Source organism: Bombina bombina, chromosome 2 (assembly GCF_027579735.1).
Source record: "Bombina bombina isolate aBomBom1 chromosome 2, aBomBom1.pri, whole genome shotgun sequence".
Taxonomy (NCBI): domain Eukaryota; kingdom Metazoa; phylum Chordata; class Amphibia; order Anura; family Bombinatoridae; genus Bombina; species Bombina bombina.
In genome coordinates this window covers 731,729,964-731,751,689 of record NC_069500.1, presented here as the reverse complement: position 1 = coordinate 731,751,689, position 21,726 = coordinate 731,729,964, and the positions used below count along the sequence as shown (strand labels likewise).

General features: G+C 40.1%; 1 protein-coding gene across 1 annotated transcript in view; it reads left to right on the top strand.

The window, feature by feature from the left end:
- The window catches only part of PIGG (phosphatidylinositol glycan anchor biosynthesis class G), a 413,115-nt gene that overhangs the window by 182,042 nt on the left and 209,347 nt on the right, over window positions 1-21,726 (top strand). Inside the window, exon 8 of the mRNA XM_053702752.1 lies at window positions 19,328-19,609. Within this exon, the coding sequence (XP_053558727.1) occupies window positions 19,328-19,609 (282 nt within the window). The remainder of the gene's footprint in view (window positions 1-19,327; window positions 19,610-21,726) is intronic.

The window sequence follows — 21,726 nt, the reverse complement described above, 5'->3', positions numbered from 1 at the left end:
TGTTCTTCTCATAAATTCTCTTGGCATTCTTTTAGAATTCCTAGAATTTTACAGTTTCTTCAGGATGGTTTGGATAAGGGTTTGTCTGCAAGTTCCTTGAAGGGACAAATCTCTGCTCTTTCTGTTTTATTTCACAGAAATATTGCTATACTTCCTGATATTCACTGTTTCTCTTGCAAGATGTATCGAGTCCACGGATTTATCCATACTTGTGGGATATTCTCCTTCCTAACAGGAAGTGGCAAAGAGAGCACCCACAGCAGAGCTGTCTATATAGCTCCTCCCTTAGCTCCACCCCCCCCATTCATTCTCTTTGCCTACTCTAATGCTAGGAAGGGTAAAGTGAGTGTGGTGACAAAAATTTTAGTTTTTATTTTCTCAAGCAAAAGTTTGTTATTTTAAATGGTACCGGTATGTACTATTCACTCTCTGGAAGAAAAGGGATGAAGATTTCTGCAAGGAGGATGATGATCTTAGCACTTTGTAACTAAGATCCACTGCTGTTCTCACTAAGGCTGAGGAGTACCGGAAAACTTCATTTGGGGGAATGGTTTGCATGCTAAGCTGCATTGAGGTATGTTCAGTAAAAAATTTTCTAGACAGACTGTAATAATTCTAGAAAAGGCTGGCAATATCCCCATGAGGGAAGGGTAAGCTGTATTCAGACACTTAGTATGGAATCCCAGTTTGCATAAAGGGCTAATTTGTTACTGGTGACACTTTAAGAAAAAACGTTTTTCTTTTTATTTTACACAACGTTTTTTGAGGGACTTTAAGGGGTCATTGTGGTTTATTTAAAGGTTATTAACCCACAGGGCTAGTTTAAAAACACTTTGGTGTGTTTCTTTTAGGCCCCACTAACATCGAGTGAGGTGGGAGGGGCCTATTTTCGCACCTGAGTTGCACAGTTTCTTTTACTCTGAAGACATCCAGCTGCTTTTCCAGAGGGTCTTGCTGTGTTTGAGGGCCTAAAAGAAGTTTTTTCCCCCACAAATCTAGCCTAAAGGGCAGGTAGGCGCCACAGCAGAGCTGTGGCAAGGTGCTGAACGTTTTTATCCGTTTTTTTGACGTTTTGTCAATCCGGTTTTTACATTAAGGGGTTAATCGTTTATTTGTCTGGCTGTGCAAACTTATTAAGGCTTTATGATTCTACTGTAAAAATTTCGTAAAGTTTCCTGTTTTTTTACTCTGTTTTGCAGAGTTTGCATCTTTTTTTTCTCTTAAAGGCCAAGTACTGTTTTTTTCTAAGTATTATTTACTTTGAATAAAGTGTTTTCCAAGCTTACTTTCATTACTAGCCTGTTTAACATGTCTGACATCAAGGAAAATCCTTGTTCAATGTGTTTAGAAGCCATTGTGGAACCTCCTCTTAGAATGTGTTCTACTTGTACTGATATGTCTATAAATTATAAAGAGCATATTATAGCACTTAAACATATAGCAATAGATGATTCTCAGACAGAAGGAAATGAGGATTTGCCATCTAGCTCTCCCCAAATGTCACAACCAGTAACGCCCGCACAAGTAACGCCAAGTACCTCTAGTGCGTTAACTTAATTTACTTTACAAGACATGGCCACAGTTATGAATACAACCCTCGCAGAGGTTTTATATAAACTGCCTGGAAAGCGTGACAGCTCTGGGTTAAGAACAAATGCTAAGCCTTCTGACGCTTTAGTAGCAGTATCCGATATACCCTCACAATGTTCTGAAGTAGGGGTAAGGGATTTGCCATCTGAGGGAGAGATTTCTGATTCAGGAAAGACGCTCCCTCAGACAGATTCTGATATGACGGCCTTTAAATTTAAGCTTAAACACCTCCGCTTGTTGCTTAGGGAGGTATTAGCGACTCTATGACCCTATAGTGGTCCCAGAGAAATTGTGTAAAATGGAAAAATACTTAGAGGTTCCTGTTTACGCTGATGTTTTTCCAGTCCCTAAGAGGATTGCGAATATTGTTACTAAGGAGTGGGATAGACCAGGTATACCGTTCGCTCCCCCTCCTGTTTTTAAGAAAATGTTTCCCATATCTGACACCATGCGGGACTCGTGGCAGACGGTTCCTAAGGTGGAGGGAGCTATTTCTACTCTCGCTAAGCGTACAACTATACCTATCGAGGACAGTTGTGCTTTCAAAGATCCTATGGATAAAAAATTAGAGGGTCTCCTAAAGAAAATTTTTGTTCATCAAGGTTTTCTTCTCCAACCTATTGCGTGCATTGTTCCTGTAACTACTGCAGCTGCTTTCTGGTTCGAGGCTCTTCAGATGGAGACTCCATTAGAAGATATTATGGATAGAATTAAGGCACTTAAGTTGGCTAATTCTTTCATTACAGATGCCGCTTTCCAACTGGCTAAATTAGCGGCAAAGAATTCAGGTTTTGCCATTTTAGCACGCAGGGCGTTATGGCTTAAGTCCTGGTCTGGTGATGTGTCATCAAAATCAAATTTTTTGAACATCCCTTTCAAAGGAAAGACCCTATTCGGGCCTGAACTGAAAGAGATTATTTCAGACATCACTGGAGGGAAAGGCCATGCCCTCCCTCAGGATAAAACAAATAAGATGAGGACCAAACAAAATAATTTTCGTTCCTTTCGGAACTTCATGGGTGGTCCCGCTTCAGCTTCCCCTGCTTCAAAGCAAGAGGGGAATTTTGCCCAATCCAAGTCAGTTTGGAGACCTAACCAGGCTTGGAACAAGGGTAAACAGGCCAAGAAGCCTGCTGCTGCCTCCAAGACAGCATGAAGGGGTAGCCCCCGATCCGGGACCGGATCTAGTAGGGGGCAGACTCTCTCTCTTCGCTCAGCCTTGGGCAAGAGATGTTCATGATTCCTGGGCTTTAGAAATTGTGTCCCAGGCATATTTTCTGGACTTCAGACTCCCTCACAAGGGGGAGATTTCACGTTTCTCAATTGTCTGCAAACCAGACAAAGAGAGAGGCGTTCTTACACTGTGTAGAACACCTACATACCATGGGAGTGATCCGCCCAGTTCCAAAAGCGGAACAAGGTTTAGGTTTTTACTCAAACCTTGGATCTCAAAATTCTAAACAAATTCCTCAGAGTACCATCATTCAAGATGGAGACTATTCGGACTATTCTACCTCTGATCCAGGATGGTCAATATATGACTACCGTGGACTTAAAGGATGCGTATCTACACATCCCTATTCACAGAGATCATCATCAATTCCTCAGATTCGCCTTTCTGGACAGGCATTATCAGTTTGTGGCCCTTCCCTTCGGGTTTGCCACGGCTCCCAGAATTTTCACAAAGGTGCTAGGGTACCTTTTGGCAGTTCTAAGACCGCGGGGCATAGCAGTGGCGCCTTATCTAGACGACATCTTAATTCAGGCGTCGACTTTCCAGCTAACCAAGTCTCACACGGACATCGTGTTGGCTTTTCTGAGATCTCACGGGTGGAAGGTGAACATAAAAAAGAGTATTCTCTTCCCTCTCACAAGAGTTTCCTTCCTAGGGACTCTGATAGACTCGGCAGAAATGATAATATTTCTGACGGAGGTCAGAAAATCAAAACTCTTAACCACTTGCCGAGCTCTTCATTCCATTCCTCGGCTATCAGTGGCTCAGTGTATGGAGGTAATCGGACTCATGGTAGCGGCAATGGACATAATTCTTTTTGCCCGCCTACACCTCAGACCACTGCAACTATGCATGCCCAAACAGTGGAATGGGGATTATGCAGATTTATCTCCTCAAATACATCTGGATCAGATTCTCTTCTCTGGTGGTTGTCTCAGGACCACCTGTCTCAGGGAATGTGTTTCCGCAGGCCAGAGTGGCTCATTGTAACTACAAATGCCAGCCTGCTAGGCTGGGGTGCAGTCTGGGACTCCCTGAAAGCACAGGGCTTATGGTCTCGGGAGGAAACTCTCCTCCCGATAAACATTCTAGAACTGAGAGCGATATTCAATGCGCTTCAGGCGTGGCCTCAGCTAGCTGCGGCCAAATTCATCAGGTTCCAGTCGGACAACATCACAACTGTAGCTTATATCAATCATCAAGGAGGAACACAGAGTTCTCTAGCGATGATGGAGTAACCAAAATAATCCGATGGCCGGAGACTCACTCTTGCCATCTTTCAGCAATTCAATACCCAGGGGTAGAGAACTGGGAGGCGGATTTCCTAAGTCGTCAGACTTTTCATCCGGGGGAGTGGGAACTCCATCCGGAAGTATTTGCCCAGCTGACTCAGCTATGGGGCACACCAGAATTGGATCTGATGGCGTCCCGTCAGAACGCCAAGCTTCCTTGTTACGGGTCCAGGTCCTGGGATCCCCAGACGGTACTGATAGATGCTCTAGCAGTGCCCTGGTCCTTCAATCTGGCCTATGTATTTCCACTGTTTCCTCTCCTCCCACGTCTGGTTGCCAGAATCAAGCAGGAGAGAGCTTCATTGATTCTGATAGCACCTGCATGGCCACGCAGGACTTGGTATGCAGACCTAGTGGACATGTCATCTGTTCCACCGTGGACAATGAGGCGGGACCTTCTAATCCAAGGTCCATTCAAGCATCCAAATTTAATTTCTCTGCGTCTGACTGCTTGGAGATTGAACGCCTGATTTTATCAAAGCGTGGTTTCTCTGAGTCGGTCATTGATACCCTGATTCAAGCTAGAAAGCCTGTCACCAGGAAAATCTATCATAAGATTTGGCGCAAATATCTTTATTGGTGTTTGAATCATGGAGTAAGATTAGGATTCCTAGAATATTGTCTTTTCTCCAAGAAGGATTGGAGAAGGGATTATCAGCTAGCTCCTTAAAGGGACAGATTTCTGCTTTGTCTATTCTTTTACTCAAGCATCTGGCAAATGTCCCAGACGTTCAAGCATTTAGTCAGGCTTTAGTCAGAATCAAGCCTGTATTCAAACCTGTTGCTCTGCCATGGAGCCTAAACTTAGTTCTTAAAGTTCTTCAAGGGGTTCCGTTTGAACCTATGCATTCCATAGATATTAAGCTTCTATCTTGGAAAGTTCTGTTTTTAGTAGCTATCTCTTTGGCTCGAAGAGTTTCTGAGTTATCTGCTTTACAGTGTGACTCACCTTATCTTGTTTTCCATGCAGATAAGGTGGTTTTGCGTACCAAACCTGGATTCCTTCCTAAGGTTGTTTCTAATAGGAATATCAATCAGGAAATTGTTGTTCCTTCACTGTGTCCTAATCCTTCTTCATAGAAGGAACGTCTGTTGCACAATCTTGATGTGGTTCGTGCTTTAAAGTTATACTTACAAGCAACCAAAGATTTACGTCAAACATCTTCATTGTTTGTTGTTTATTCTGGTAAGCGGAGAGGCCAAAAGGCTACGGCTACCTCTCTTTTTGACTGAAAAGCATCATCCGTTTGGCTTATGAGACTGCTGGCCAGCAGCCTCCTTAAAGGATTACTGCTCATTCTACTAGAGCAGTGGCTTCCACATGGGCTTTTAAAAATGAGGCTTCTGTTGAACAGATTTGTAAGGCGGCGACTTGGTCTTCGCTTCATACTTTTTCCAAATTTTGCAAATTTGATACTTTTGCTTCTTCGGAGGCTATTTTTGGGAGAAAGGTTCTACAAGCAGTGGTGCCTTCCGTTTAAGGTACCTGTCTTGTCCGTCCCTTCATCCGTGTCCTAAAGCTTTGGTATTGGTATCCCACAAGTATGGATGAATCCGTGGATTCGATACATCTTGCAAGAGAAAACAGAAGTTATGCTTACCTGATAAATTTCTTTATCTTGCGATGTATCGAGTCCACGGCCCGCCATGTCTGTTTAAGACAGGTAGTATATTTTTATTTAAAAAACTTCAGTCACCTCTGCACCCTATAGTTTCTCCTTTTCTCTTGTTAAGTATAGTCAGTCCACGGGTCATCCATTACTTATGGGATTATATCTCCTTCCCAACAGGAAGTTGCAAGAGGATCACCCAAGCAGAGTTGCTATATAGCTCCTCCCCTCACATGTCATATCCAGTCATTCTCTTGCAACTCAACATAGATAGGTCGTTGTGAGAGGTCTGTGGTGTTTTTAAACTTAGTTTATGTCTTCAATCAAAAGTTTGTTATTTTAAATGGCACCGGAGTGTGCTGTTTGTTCTCAGGCAGTATTAGAAGAAGAATCTGCCTGCGTTTTCTATGATCTTAGCAGAAGTAACTAAGATCCACTGGCTGTTTCTCGCACATTCTGAGGAGTGAGGTAACTTCAGAAAGGGGAATAGCATGCGGGGTCCCCCTGCAAACGAGGTATGTGCAGTAAATTACTTTTCTAAGGTATGGAATTGACTAGAAAATACTGCTGTTACCAATGTAATGTAAGTACAGCCTTGAATGCAGTGGTAGCGACTGGTATTAGGCTGATGAGTGTACGTGCACTGAAGTATTTTTCTAGGGAATGGAATTTGTCTAAGAAAATACTGTTAATGCTGAAGTAATGTTTGAGCCTTAACTGCAGTAAAAGCGACTGATAGCAGGCTTATTAATAACACTTCATAATCTTTTAATGTTCAAAACGTTTACTGGCATGTTAATCGTTTTTTGTGAGGTACTTGGTGATAAAACTTATTGGGGCATGATTTTTCCACATGGCTAACGTTTATTTCTGCATAGAAACAGTTAACTGAGATTTCCCACTGTTGTAATATGAGTGGGAGGGGCCTATTTTAGCGCTTTTTTGCGCAGTAAAAATTCAGTCACAGTATTCCTACTTCATCCTCCATGATCCAGGACGTCCCTAGAGAGCTCAGGGGTCTTCAAAATTCATTTTGAGGGAGGTAATCAGTCACAGCAGACCTGTGACAGTGTGCTTGACTGTGATAAAAACCTTATTTGTTAAATTGATATCCGTTTTTGGGTATTAAGGGGTTAATCATCCATTTGCTGGTGGGTGCAATCCTTTGCTAATGTAATTCATTTACTGTGAAATTTTGGTTGCTATAACTGATTTGGTTCATTGTTATTTCAACTGTGGAAGCTTTTTGTGCTTCTTAAAGGCGCAGTAGCGTTTTTTATATTGCTTGTAAATTTATTGGAAAGTATTTTCCAAGCTTGCTAGTCTCATTGCTAGTCTGTTTAAACATGTCTGACACAGATGAATCTGCTTGTTCACTATGTTTGAAGGCCAATGTGGAGCCCCATAGAAATTTGTGTACTAAATGCATTGATGCCACTTTAAATAAAAGTCAATCTTTACATGTAAAGAAATTATCACCAGACAAAGAGGGGGAAGTTATGCCGACTAACTCTCCTCACGTGTCAGTACCTTCGCCTCCCGCTCAGGAGGTGCGTGATATTGTGGCGCCAAGTACATCAGAGAGGCCCATACAAATCACTTTGCAAGACATGGCTACTGTTATGACCGAGGTTTTATCTAAATTGCCAGAATTAAGAGGCAAGCGCGATTGCTCGGGGTTAAGGACAGAGCGCGCTGATGATGGGAGAGCCATGTCTGATACTGCGTCACAATTTGCAGAACATGAGGACGGAGAGCTTCATTCTGTGGGTGACGGATCTGATCCAGGGAGACTGGATTCAGAGATTTCTAATTTTAAATTTAAGCTTGAAAACCTCCGTGTACTGCTAGGGGAGGTATTAGCAGCTCTGAATGATTGTAACACGGTTGCAATTCCAGAGAAATTGTGTAGGCTGGATAGATACTATGCGGTACCGGTGTGTACTGACGTTTTTCCTATACCTAAGAGGCTTACAGAGATTATTAGCAAGGAGTGGGATAGGCCCGGTGTGCCCTTTTCCCCCTCCTATATTTAGGAAAATGTTTCCAATAGATGCCACCACACGGGACTTATGGCAGACGGTCCCTAAGGTGGAGGGAGCAGTTTCTACTTTGGCTAAGCGTACCACTATCCCGGTGGAGGATAGTTGTGCTTTTTCAGATCCAATGGATAAAAAATTAGAAGGTTACCTTAAGAAATTTTTTGTTCAACAAGGTTTTATCTTACAGCCCCTTGCATACATTGCGCCTGTCACTGCCGCTGCGGCATTCTGGTTTGAGTCTCTGGAAGAGGCCATTCACACAGCTCCATTGGATGAGATTATGAACAAGCTTAAAGCACTTAAGCTAGCTAACGCATTTGTTTCTGATGCTGTTGTACATTTAACCAAATTAACGGCTAAGAACTCTGGTTTCGCCATCCAAGCGCGCAGAGCACTATGGCTTAAATCATGGTCAGCTGACGTGACTTCTAAATCTAAATTGCTTAATATTCCTTTCAAAGGGCAGACCTTGTTCGGGCCCGGCTTGAAAGAAATTATTGCTGACATTACTGGGGGTAAAGGTCATACTCTTCCTCAGGACAAGGCCAAATCAAAGGCCAAACAGTCTAATTTTCGTGCCTTTCGTAACTTCAAGGCAGGAGCAGCATCAACTTCCTCAACTCCAAAACAGGAAGGAACTGTTGCTCGTTACAGACAGGGCTGGAAAGCTAACCAGTCCTGGAACAAGGGCAAGCAGGCCAGAAAACCTGCTTCTGCCCCTAAGACAGCATGAAGAAAGGGCCCCCTATCCGGAAACGGATCTAGTGGGGGGCAGACTATCTCTCTTCGCCCAGGTTTGGGCAAGAGATGTCCAGGATCCCTGGGCGTTGGAGATCATATCTCAGGGATACCTTCTGGACTTCAAAGCTTCTCCTCCACAAGGGAGATTTCATCTTTCAAGGTTATCAGCAAACCAAATAAAGAAAGAGGCGTTTCTACACTATGTACAAGACCTCTTATTAATGGGGGTGATCCACCCAGTTCCGCGGACGGAACAAGGGCAAGGATTTTACTCAAATCTGTTTGTGGTCCCCAAGAAAGAGGGAACCTTCAGACCAATCTTGGACCTAAAGATCTTAAACAAATTCCTAAGAGTTCCATCATTCAAAATGGAAACTATTCGAGCCATCCTACCCATGATCCAAGAGGGTCAATACATGACCACAGTGGACTTAAAGGATGCCTACCTTCACATACCGATTCACAAAGATCATTATCGGTACCTAAGATTTGCCTTTATTGACAGGCATTACCAGTTTGTAACTCTTCCCTTCGGGTTGGCTACGGCCCCGAGAATCTTTACAAAGGTTCTGGGCTCTCTCCTGGCGGTACTAAGACCGCGAGGCATAGCGGTGGCTCCGTACCTAGACGACATTCTGATACAAGCATCAAGTTTTCAAATTGCCAAGTCTCACACAGAGAAAGTTCTGGCGTTTCTGAGGTTGCATGGGTGGAAGGTGAACGTGGAAAAGAGTTCTCTATTACCACTCACAAGGGTTCCCTTCCTAGGAACTCTTATAGATTCTGTAGAGATGAAAATTTACCTGACGGAGTCCAGGTTATTAAAGCTTCAGAATACTTGCCGTGCCCTTCATTCCATTCCACACCCGTCAGCAGCTCAGTGCATGGAAGTAATCGGCTTAATGGTTGCGGCAATGGACATAGTACCATTTGCGCGCCTTCATCTCAGACCACTGCAATTGTGCATGCTCAGTCAGTGGAATGGGGATTACTCAGATTTGTCCCCTCTACTAAATCTGGATCAAGAGACCAGAGATTGTCTTCTATGGTGGCTTTCTCGGCCCCATCTGTCCAAGGGGATGACCTTTCGCAGGCCAGATTGGACTATTGTAACAACAGACGCCAGCCTTCTAGGTTGGGGCGCAGTCTGGAATTCCCTGAAGGCTCAGGGATCATGGACTCAGGAGGAGAAACTCCTCCCAATAAATATTCTGGAGTTAAGGGCAATATTCAATGCTCTTCTAGCTTGGCCTCAGTTAGCAACTCTGAGGTTCATCAGATTTCAGTCGGACAACATCACGACTGTGGCTTACATCAACCATCAAGGGGGAACCAGGAGTTCCCTAGCGATTTTGGAAGTCTCAAAGATAATTCGCTGGGCAGAGTCTCACTCTTGCCACCTGTCAGCGATCTACATCCCAGGCGTGGAGAACTGGGAGGCGGATTTTCTAAGTCGCCAGACTTTTCATCCGGGGGAGTGGGAACTTCATCCGGAGGTCTTCACTCAATTGATTCATCGTTGGGGCAAACCAGATCTGGATCTCATGGCGTCTCGCCAGAACGCCAAGCTTCCTTGTTACGGATCCAGATCCAGGGACCCGGGAAGTGCGCTGATAGATGCTCTGACAGCCCCTTGGGTCTTCAACATGGCTTATGTGTTTCCACCATTCCCGATGCTGCCTCGACTGATTGCCAAGATCAAACAGGAGAGAGCATCTGTGATTTTGGTAGAGCCTGCGTGGCCACGCAGGACCTGGTATGCAGACCTAGTGGACATGTCGTCCTGTCCACCATGGTCGCTGCCTCTGAGGCAGGACCTTCTAATTCAGGGTCCTTTCAACCATCCAAATCTAATTTCTCTGAGACTGACTGCATGGAGATTGAACGCTTGATTCTATCAAAGCGTAGGTTCTCTGAGTCGGTTATTGATACTTTAATACAGGCTCGGAAACCTGTTACCAGAAAAATTTACCATAAGATATGGCGTACATATTTATATTGGTGCGAATCCAAGAGTTACTCATGGAGTAAGGTTAGGATTCCTAGGATATTGTTTTTTCTACAAGAGGGTTTAGAAAAGGGCTTATCTGCTAGTTCGTTAAAGGGACAGATTTTGGCTCTGTCTATTCTTCTACACAAACGTCTGGCAGAAGTTCCAGATGTTCAGGCTTTTTGTCAGGCTTTGGCTAGGATTAAGCCTGTGTTTAAGACTGTTGCTCCGCCGTGGAGCTTAAACTTAGTTCTTAACGTTTTGCAAGGTGTTCCATTTGAACCCCTTCATTCCATTGATATCAAGCTGTTATCTTGGAAAGTTCTGTTTTTGATGGCTATTTCCTCGGCTCGAAGAGTCTCTGAGTTATCTGCCTTACATTGTGATTCTCCTTATCTAATTTTTCATTCAGACAAGGTAGTTCTGCGTACTAAACCTGGGTTCTTACCTAAGGTAGTTTCTAACAGGAATATCGATCAAGAGATTGTTGTTCCATCTTTGTGTCCTAACCCTTCTTCAAAGAAGGAACGACTTTTGCATAATCTGGACGTAGTCCGTGCCCTGAAGTTCTATTTGCAGGCAACTAAGGATTTTCGTCAAACTTCTTCTCTGTTTGTCGTTTACTCTGGACAGAGGAGAGGTCAAAAGGCTTTGGCTACCTCTCTCTCTTTTTGGCTTCGTAGCATAATACGTTTAGCCTATGAGACGGCTGGACAGCAGCCTCCTGAAAGAATTACAGCTCATTCCACTAGAGCTGTGGCTTCCACCTGGGCCTTTAAGAATGAGGCCTCTGTTGAACAGATTTGCAAGGCTGCAACTTGGTCTTCACTTCACACTTTTTCGAAATTTTACAAATTTGACACTTTTGCTTCTTCGGAGGCTATTTTTGGGAGAAAGGTTCTTCAGGCAGTGGTTCCTTCCGTTTAAAGTTCCTGCCTTGTCCCTCCAATCATCCGTGTACTTTTTGCTTTGGTATTGGTATCCCATAAGTAATGGATTACCCGTGGACTGACTACACTTAACAAGAGAAAACATAATTTATGCTTACCTGATAAATTTATTTCTCTTGTAGTGTAGTCAGTCCACGGCCCGCCCTGTCTTTAAGGCAGGTTTAAATTTTAATTAAACTCCAGTCACCACTGCACCCTATGGTTTCTCCTTTCTCGTCTTGTTTCGGTCGAATGACTGGATATGACATGTGAGGGGAGGAGCTATATAGCAACTCTGCTTGGGTGATCCTCTTGCAACTTCCTGTTGGGAAGGAGATATAATCCCATAAGTAATGGATGACCCGTGGACTGACTACACTACAAGAGAAATAAATTTATCAGGTAAGCATAAATTATGTTTTTCTTCCTAGCCTTCGGTCGAATGACTGGGGGGGGTGGAGCTAAGGGAGGAGCTATATAGACAACTCGGCTGTGGGTGCTCTCTTTGCCACTTCCTGTTAGGAAGGAGAATATCCCACAAGTATGGATGAATCTGTGGACTCGATACATCGCAAGAGAAAGAAATTCATCAGGCAAGCATAAATTCTGTTTTTGTACAGGCTTGAGTTCGTATTAAGCCTGTCATTAAATCAATTTCTCCTCCTTGGAGTCTTAATTTGGTTTTGAAGGATTTACAGGCTCCTCAATTTGAGCCTATGCATTCTTTGGACATTAAACTACTTTCTTTGAAAGTTTTGTTCCTTTTGGCAATCTCTTCTGCTAGAAGAGTTTCTGAGATATCTGCTCTTTCTTGTGAGTCTCCTTTTCTGATTTTTCATCAGGATAAGGCAGTTTTGCAGACTTCTTTTCAATTTTTACTTAAGGTTGTGAATTCTAACAACATTAGTAGAGAAATTGTTGTCCCTTCCTTGTGTCCTAATACTAAGAATTCTTTGGAAAGATCCTTACATTCTTTGGATGTGGTAAGAGCTTTGAAATATTATGTGGAAGCTACTAAAGATTTCAGGAAGAATTCAAGTCTATTTGTTTTATTTTCTGGTCCTAGGAAAGGTCAGAAGGCTTCTGCTATTTCCTTGGCTTCTTGGTTGAAACTTTTGATTCATCAAGCTTATTTGGAGTCGGGTCAGGCCCCGCCTCAGAGAATTACAGCTCATTCTACTAGATCAGTCTCCACTTCGTGGGCCTTTAAGAATGAAGCTTCAGTTGATCAGATTTGCAAAGCGGCAACTTGGTCCTCTTTGCATACATTTACTAAATTCTACCGTTTTTATGTATTTGCTTCTTCAGAAGCAGTTTTTGGTAGAAAAGTTCTTCAGGCAGCTGTTTCAGTTTGATTCTTCTGCTTTTGATTTAATTTTTTTTCTTTCATTTATGAAAATAAACTTATTTTTTGGGTTGTGGATTAATTTTTTCAGCGGAAAATGGCTGTTTTTATTTTTATCCCTCCCTCTCTAGTGACTCTTAGGTATTGCTATCCCATACGTCACTAGCTCATGGACTCTTGCCAATTACATGAAAGAAAACATAATTTATGTAAGAACTTACCTGATAAATTCATTTCTTTCATATTGGCAAGAGTCCATGAGGCCCACCCTTTTTATGGTGGTTATGATTTTTTTTATAAAGCACAATTATTTCCAAATTTCTTTTGTTGATGCTTTTTACTCCTTTCTTTATCACCCCACTGCTTGGCTATTCGTTAAACTGAATTGTAGGTGTGGTGAGGGGTGTATTTTTAGACATTTTGAGGTTTGGGAATCTTTGCCCCTCCTGGTAGGATTGTATATCCCATACGTCACTAGCTCATGGACTCTTGCCAATATGAAAGAAATGAATTTATCAGGGAAGTTCTTACATAAATTATGTTATTTAAGCCAAAGAGGTTGCACCATAAGGCACATCAACTATACATGATAAGCGTCACCTATCTGTCCACACCCCCTTCAACAGTTCGGGTACAAGGCAGGAAACATTTTATAAAATACCCTGACTCAAACGTCGGGATCTAGGTGGCGCCAAACTTGTGATATTTAGCACTATGTAAAAATCCAACCATGTACAACAAAAGTGAAATGTATAGTCCAAAAAAATGACTGAAATCTCGGGCAACAAATCAGAGGGTGTCCAAAATCAGGTGTCCAAAATCAGGTATCCCAAATGCAAACTCTGCAATAGCCGTCTCGAATAGACCTCGGGCAGCTCTTCTTCAACATTCCACGTCATCTATTAACAAAAAAGACTAGAAGGTGCCTTCTAGTGAAGAATATCAAAAAATGGTAACCAATTTTCCCAGAATCAAGATACTCACAATGGGAGCAGCACTCGAGTGTGTTGTTAAGGGCATGCTGAGTGATTTCAGTGACTCAGATCACTGCTCCAATGTGTCAGGATTTCAGAATATGGCTGAGAAACACGCTACATGTGTTTGGGCTACTCCACAAGCCTGTGATTTTAATGTTGTTCTAAATATTAAATTAAAGTTTTTTACAACATATCCAAGCTGGAGCATTTTGATTGGAGGATAGAGGTGATTATCCGGATCTTTTCTAGGTGCTGCTCCGATTGTGAGTACCTTGATTCTAGGGAAATTGATGACCCTTTTAATTTGATATTCTGCACTAGGAAGTGCTTTCTTGTCTGTATGTTGAGAAAACTTTATGTAACGTAAGGGGTACAAGATGTCATCTAATTAACAGCTTCTAATAAATCTCAAATAGGATAACACAATGTACAGCAGTTTTAGTAAACCGGATGGCTTTACGCCACCTATTAGAATGGAATTTAGCGTTCCAGTCTGTCTCCCAAGCTCTAATATAGTGCATTTTAATAAGATGTGGGCAATTTAATAGACATTTATAGCTTTTTATCATTTTTTTAAAGAACATTGTAGTCATTGTTATCTTCGATTCATCTGAAATATGTCAATTTTGCAGTTTATACATTTGGATGTTCCAGACAGTCCTGGGTAAGCCAATATTTTCCTACTTGAATGCAGACCCATACCCTCTCTACCTGTAGATCCTTGGCAGTTATTTTAATGAACTATTGAACATTAGAAGAATGTGCACAATTGACACGGCCATATTTCATTCAAGTTTCAATAACAGCATTCTTTCAGGCAAAACAATATTTTCATTGTTCTAATGCTATTCATTTCTATGTATGATGAAACATTTTTGAGTACAATATTCTATTTAGACTTCATTCAATAATGGCTGTTTCTGACATACTATTTAGTTGAATCTTTGTGCTTTTTCTGACACAATGTTTAGCCTAAGAAGTCCTTCAGGGTGTCCTTTCAGCATACTCATGTGTAATTTTGTTTTCATAGTTCTATGGCTGGCTCTTTTACTGTTACATTATAGTTGAAGCACTGTGATTACACTTGAACTTCATGCTTCTTGCCAGGCAGGTATGTGGCTGCTATCTGGTTGTCTGTTTCACACCCTTCCTTTAGATTGCTTTGTTCTCAAAACACATGGTAATTATTAACTATGTGAGTCCAAATAAAGTGAAGTCAAATTTAAAAAATAAATAAATGTATCTGTCTTGGCTTATATGCTTTTCAGGATCATTTAAATCCCTTAATGGACATACTCTACGGCTGAGAGGTTCTCCAAATGGTAAAGGAGTGGTAATTTGTTATTTAGAGGAGGGGAATCTCATCTGCTAAGTAAACACTAATATTTTAATATAAAATGTTTGTTATACATCGTAAAACAACTTTGCAATATATTTTCATTATTATTTTTGTCCCCTTTTCATGTAATTTAACTCTGCAACAATGTGACAGGCTTGTAAAATCACCCTGCTGACTTCTCAAGGCTAACCCGGCTACTTACTATTCCGTAATTAGCTTTAATTGATAACAATGAGAAAACAATAAACTTTATACTAGCAATATGACTGTGACTAACCTTGTTGTCTAAAACCCGTATTCTCTCCTCCAATGGAGGCGCGTGGTGGGTGGAGTTTAGCTAATGAAAAACAATACAGCAAATAAGATGTTTATCTGTTCTAAAATGTTAAGACTTGGCTGATATTATTATATAGAAATGTCTTGTAATTACAAGGCGTTTACTGTCCCTTTTAATTAGGTTATAAGCCATGATATGGGAAAGTCTTTATTTAATTTCTGATATTATTACATTGACCGAGGATAAAGAGTTATCCAGTTTTGAATTTTAGCATAGAAATCTATTGAAAGTCTTCATGTTTCTATCGTGTAGAGATGGCAGTGTTTCCAATTGCATATTGCACAACCGCACTGTTTGCTAAAGCGTCACATTCTTTAGAGGAAGTTCAGAATAGAACTCATCTGTGCTAAGTGTAAATTGGCCACAAACCCAAAAATGAACTTGCCGAAATGAATTCCTAAGACATTCACAGTCTGTATTTGCTCTGTGATCCAAGCTAATATTTTTTCATCATTACAAAATGCTTTTTTTCTGTTTAAAAATAAATATTTGAAATAGATGTTAGAAAAGGTGAGAGTTCTATACCACAAGCTACCAAATTCATTGTGCTCCTTATTTTTGTTTCCTAATGTTTAGTACCGATTCTTCTTTATTTTCAGTAAAACAGATTGGTTGTGTAGTGCTTGCTGATGCCTTTTCCAGCAATCTACCAACACAAAGAATAATATCATTTAAATAGTTATTGCAAACATGAAAAATAAGTTCAATTCATTATTTCTCTTTTCATTTTTAAAACTGTAATTTTGCAATATCTGCTATGCACCTTGAAAATTGATGACAAACGTTACCTTGAAAATTGATGACAAATGTTCCTTCTCTCACTAGACTTTGCAATGAAAGGAAGATTAACAATAGTTCTTGATGAAGATTTGTATTGATGGTTAGCAGTATCAGTTTGTTGCACCTGCTGGATGATTACATCAAATAAATACTGCATTTCCATGTTTCAGTATTTTATGTTTTTTTTATATATGTGGGATTAATGTCTCTTTATATTAGTAATGGTGTATTTAAATACATGTATTACATTATATGCAGGTCATAGTTTTCTCTGCCTTACCCAATATTTGCAGTCAGTGGAAATTAATTTTACATAAGGTTACAAACATTCGCACACTATATGAACAAAAAGTGGATACCTGACATTCATACCTATATCAGCTTGTTAGACATTTCATTCCTAATTCATAGGCAATATTATAGAGCGTTGCCCCCCCCCCCCCCTTTTGCGGCTATAACAGCCTTAACTCTTCTGGATAGGATTTTGTAACGTGTCTGTGCGTATGTGTGCCCATTCAGTAAAGAGCATTTGTGAGGTCAGGCAATAATGTTGGACAACAAAGTCTGGCTTTCAATCTGCATTCCAATTCTGGTGTTCATTTTGGTTAATGTCAGGGCTCTGTGCAGGCCACTTGTGTTCCTCCACACCAGATTCATCAAACCATATCTTATAGACCTCACTTTGTGGACAGTGACACAGTCATGCTTTAACAAAACTGTTGTAAGCACCCAATTGTCTAAAATGTACCAGACCATTATCCCGTCTCCACCAAACTCTACATTTGCCACTATGCAATCTGGTATGTAGCTTTCTCCTGGCATCCGCCACACCCAGACTCTTCCATCAGACTGCCAGATAGTGAAGCAAAATGCTGAATCTTGGCATTGTGCATGTTGATGGGAGGCCTGTGTACAGCTGCTCAGCCGTAGAGACCCATTTCATGAAGCAACTGATGCACAGTTCTTTGTGATTTTTTTCGCTCTACTTGCTTCAGCGCTCAGTATCCCCACTCTGTGAGTTTGCATGGTCTACCACTTTGTGTCTAGGATGTTGTTGCTCCTAGACTTTCCACTTACTTACAAATTAAAAAAAAACACATTCCCATCTTATAAACAGACATATTCATCCAAGTTTTATCTAGAAGATCTATTTAATTATGTGTGTTGGACTTTTATACAAAAGCTAGGAAGAAAAGTAATGTTTGGTAACTTCTGCTTTATTTTGACCATGGCACTGTGCTCCCCCCCCCCCAATTTATTTACCATGACGTATTAAAATAAAATGTCATGAGCATCATCTGAATTTTTTCAAAGAACATTCAATAGAGGGTTTTTTTTCTTGCATAAATCTACCTACCAGTCAAATTGGCATCAGAAATTTCATAAAACTTGCTGAGGATTTTGAGGTTACTAACATTAAAATGTTAATAAATTGCATCATTGATAAATGTTTTTGTAGTCTGTGACAATTCATTGTACAATCTAAACTTTTTTTTACCCTATAATTTAATTTAATTTATATGTAGAGTGCCAATAGATTCTGTAGTGAAAAAAATGATACAGGTACAAAGCCCCAAATCCGGGAAATACAGAATTATTCAGAAATCAAAGTTTATTTTTAAAAGAAAAAAAAAATATTTAAAAAAAAAACACAAAAAAAACTTTTTCCACACCAGTAAATCACAATATTCTCTGCCTGAGTCTTTTGTTTGGTTTTTGTGTTCTAGAATGCAAATGATAGCCTACAATATTTGAACCAACAACTTAATTAACTTTTTGATTACAGTACTCTCCTATCTTTCTGATGGTACGGTCTATACAAACCTATTAAAAATGATATAATACTGCCTTACATGTATAAACTGTATTATGACATGAAATCCAAACTATTCCAAAAGCCAAACCTTTTCCGGTCCCAAACTGTTTAAATAAAAGGCTTTGTACCTGCACAAAAATAACTAGACCACAGCTCTGTACATTTGCAATAAACAATTTAAATTATGAATCAGAACACTAAACACGAACAATGGCACAAAAATGTGTTTTTTTGCTGAAGGAGCAAAAATCTTATATGCTCACTGTATATTCATCCTATTTATCAAAACATGAAACAATGACATCTAGTATTAATATCCATTCCACTGTAATGAACATATTGTTTGTCTAACAATCTTTAAAACGGTTGTTTATACACCCATATTATCTTTGTCTGTTTAAAGGTACAGTGTACTCCAAAATTTTTATTGTTTAAAACGATAGATAATCCCTTTATTACCCATTCCCCAATTTTTTATCTCTGTGATTACATTGTATCTAAGCCTCTGCAGATAGCCCCCTTATTTTAGGACTATTTATTTATTATCTGTTAATTTGCATTTAAGCCAATTAGTGCAGTGTCATGCACAACTCTACAGGAGTGAGCACGTTATCTAAATGCCACACATGAATTAGCAGTGTCTTGTTGTGAAAAGCTAATACAAATGCATGTGATAAGATGCTGTCTGTAGTTGCTTAGAAACCGGCAGAAATTTAGAGGTTTAAATGTTATAAAGTATATTAATATAACAATGTTGCTTGTGCAAAGCTAGGGAATGGGTAGTAAAGGTGTTATCTATCTTTTTAAACAATAACAATTTTGGTGTAGACAGTCCCTTTAATTTTACATGCACTTATATTAAAGGGATAGTATACACCAATTTTCCTATAACTACATGTGATAAACGTTACAATAGAGAAAAATATGCAAAGATACTGATCTAAAAATCCAGTATGAAGCCTTTTAGAAACTTACTTAGAAGCTCCCAATTTAGCACTGTTAAGGAAGTTAGGCTGAAATGGGCTGAGAAACAGACACCCCCCCTGCATATGAAAAGACCCACAAACAGGAGCAAGCTGGAGTAGGTAGACAACCGTATACATCTAAAACTTTGGGGCTTGGTTTGGAGTCTAAAAATCAGCACAATGTAATTAAAAAAAGTGCAAAACTATACATTGTTATAAAAACACTCCCAAATGGGCTATATAAATCATCTACAAAACATTTATGCAAAGAAAAATGTAGTGTATAATGTCCTTTATAGATTGGTTTTGCCTAATAAAAATAATCTTCTCTCTTTTACAGATCTTCGGTCTACTTGTCCTTTGTCTCCCAAATGCTTTAAGCAGCCGAGCAGAATTTGACTTCCCACTATTGTCTCCGCTTTTTTCGCTGCTGTTTTACATGATATGTCTCCTGCTTTCAGCAGTTCATGTAATTGTCTGCACATCAACTCCAAATGTCTGCTTTTTCTGTAGCATATCCTGGGTAATTGCTATAGGAATCATGATGCTTATTTCAGCATTTTTCTGCATTATTGTATCTGTTATGGGGAAGATGTTGGCAAAGGAGGAGTCTCCTAAAAAGGTAAACGGAACCGAGTGCACATGCTTTGCTTATGATCTTTCTCTAACAAATCATTTATAGAAATAATGTGTTTATTTATTGATGCAGTTAGACATTGATGAAGAGCTTTAAATCATCTTGTATTACTGATAAGTAAGAATAACATAAAGTGGCTTTACAATCTGTAAAATAAATTGTGCCTAGGATAAGGTCAATTCATTAGAACAACATAATTAATGGATATCTGAGAGTCTCTTATGTTTTGGGGTCTGAACTCTTTCACAGAGTTTATTTAAAGCAGAAACTGCTCTACTTCTGTGCCCTTCTGAACTGCTGTGACATAAAAAAGCAACACAAATTGCAACAATGAGTTTAAAAGGGCAGAGAAACAGGTAGAAAGCAGCAGCTTCTGGGAAAAGTGGGGATATTATTTTAGTATGTTCTGGAAGCATTTCCGGAGCTTTTTATGAATACAGGATGATGTGTTGTCATCCTTTCCTAGGAGTGTGCTTATGAGTGATGTCTGTTAACTTCACCCTCTCTTCTGTCTGCATCTGCTTTTAATGCTTACTTGTAGACAATTAGTGATTTCTTTTACAAAGCTATGACGAGTCCACGAATTTCATCCTTACTTGTGGGATATTAACCTCCTGCTAACAGGAAGTGGCAAAGAGCACCACAGCAGAGCTGTATATATAGCCCTTCCCCTCCATCCTCAGACATTCTCTTTGCCTGTGTTATACTAGGAAGACATGGTAAAGTGAGGTGTTAGTTTTAGTTTCTTCAATCAAGAAGTTTTTTATTTTAAATGGTACCGGTGAGTACTATTTTCCTCAAGAGATATGGAAGAAAATTTCTGCCCTGAGGTTGATGATCTTAGCAGTTGTAACTAAGATCCACGCTGGTTCCCACAAGACTTCTGAAGGTAACCATGAGACATCTTCAGTGTGGAGACCAGTTTCATGCTACAAGCAGCATTAAAGTATGTGCAGCCTTTTTATTCTGAGGAGACTTGATGTATCAGAACTGGCTGACATTTATTTCCCTGAATGGGAATGGGGTAAGCAGTAATCCTATTTTATAAGAAGGGTATTACTGGAGTCCCTGGATTTTATTTATAAATAGTTGACTTATGGGAATTATGTGACACTATGGGAAAACAAAGAAAAACGATGCATAACGTTAAATTTAGAGATAATTTAACGTTATTTGAGCATTTTGGAAAAATTGTTCACTTTTTCTTTTCTTAAAGGCGCAGTACACGATTTTTCAAAAGTTTATTTTAAGCAATAAATAAGTGTTTAAACGACTTTTGTGGTTATTACTAGTCTGTTCAACATGTCTGACATTGAGGAATCTCATTGTTCTATGTGTTTAGAAGCTATTGTGCAACCCCCTCTAACATTGTGTAACTCTTGTACTGAAAGAGCCTTACATTGTAAAGACCATATATTAGGTCAAGAAATTGTGCCTAAGGATGATTCTCAGTCTGAAGAGAATCAGGATATGCCATCCAATTCTCCCCAAGTGTCACAACCTTTAATGCCCACACAAGCGACGCAAAGTACTTCTAGTGCGTCTAATTATTTTACTCTGCAGGAGATGGCTGCAGTTATGTCAACTACCCTTACTGAGGTATTATCTAAATTACCAGTGTTGCAGGGTAAACGCAGTAGGTCAGGTATTAATGTAAATACTGAATCCTCTGATGCTTTATTAGCTATTTCCGATGTACCCTCACAGTGTTCAGAGTTGGGGGTCAGGGAATTACTGTCTGAGGGCGAAATTTCAGATTCAGGGAATGTTTTACCTCAGACAGATTCGGACGCTATGTCCTTTAAATTTAAGCTTGAACACCTCCGCCTGTTACTTAGGGAGGTTTTAGCGACTCTGGATGATTGTGACCCTATTGTAATTCCACCAGAGAAATTGTGTAAGATGGATAAGTATTTAGAAGTACCTACTTACACTGATGTCTTTCCGGTTCCTAAGAGAATTTCGGAAATTACAAGAAAGGAATGGGATAGACCAGGTATACCGTTTTCTCCCCCTCCTAATTTTAAAATGTTACCCATTGCAAATACCATTCGGGACTCGTGGAAAACGGTCCCTAAGGTAGAGGGAGCTATATCTACCCT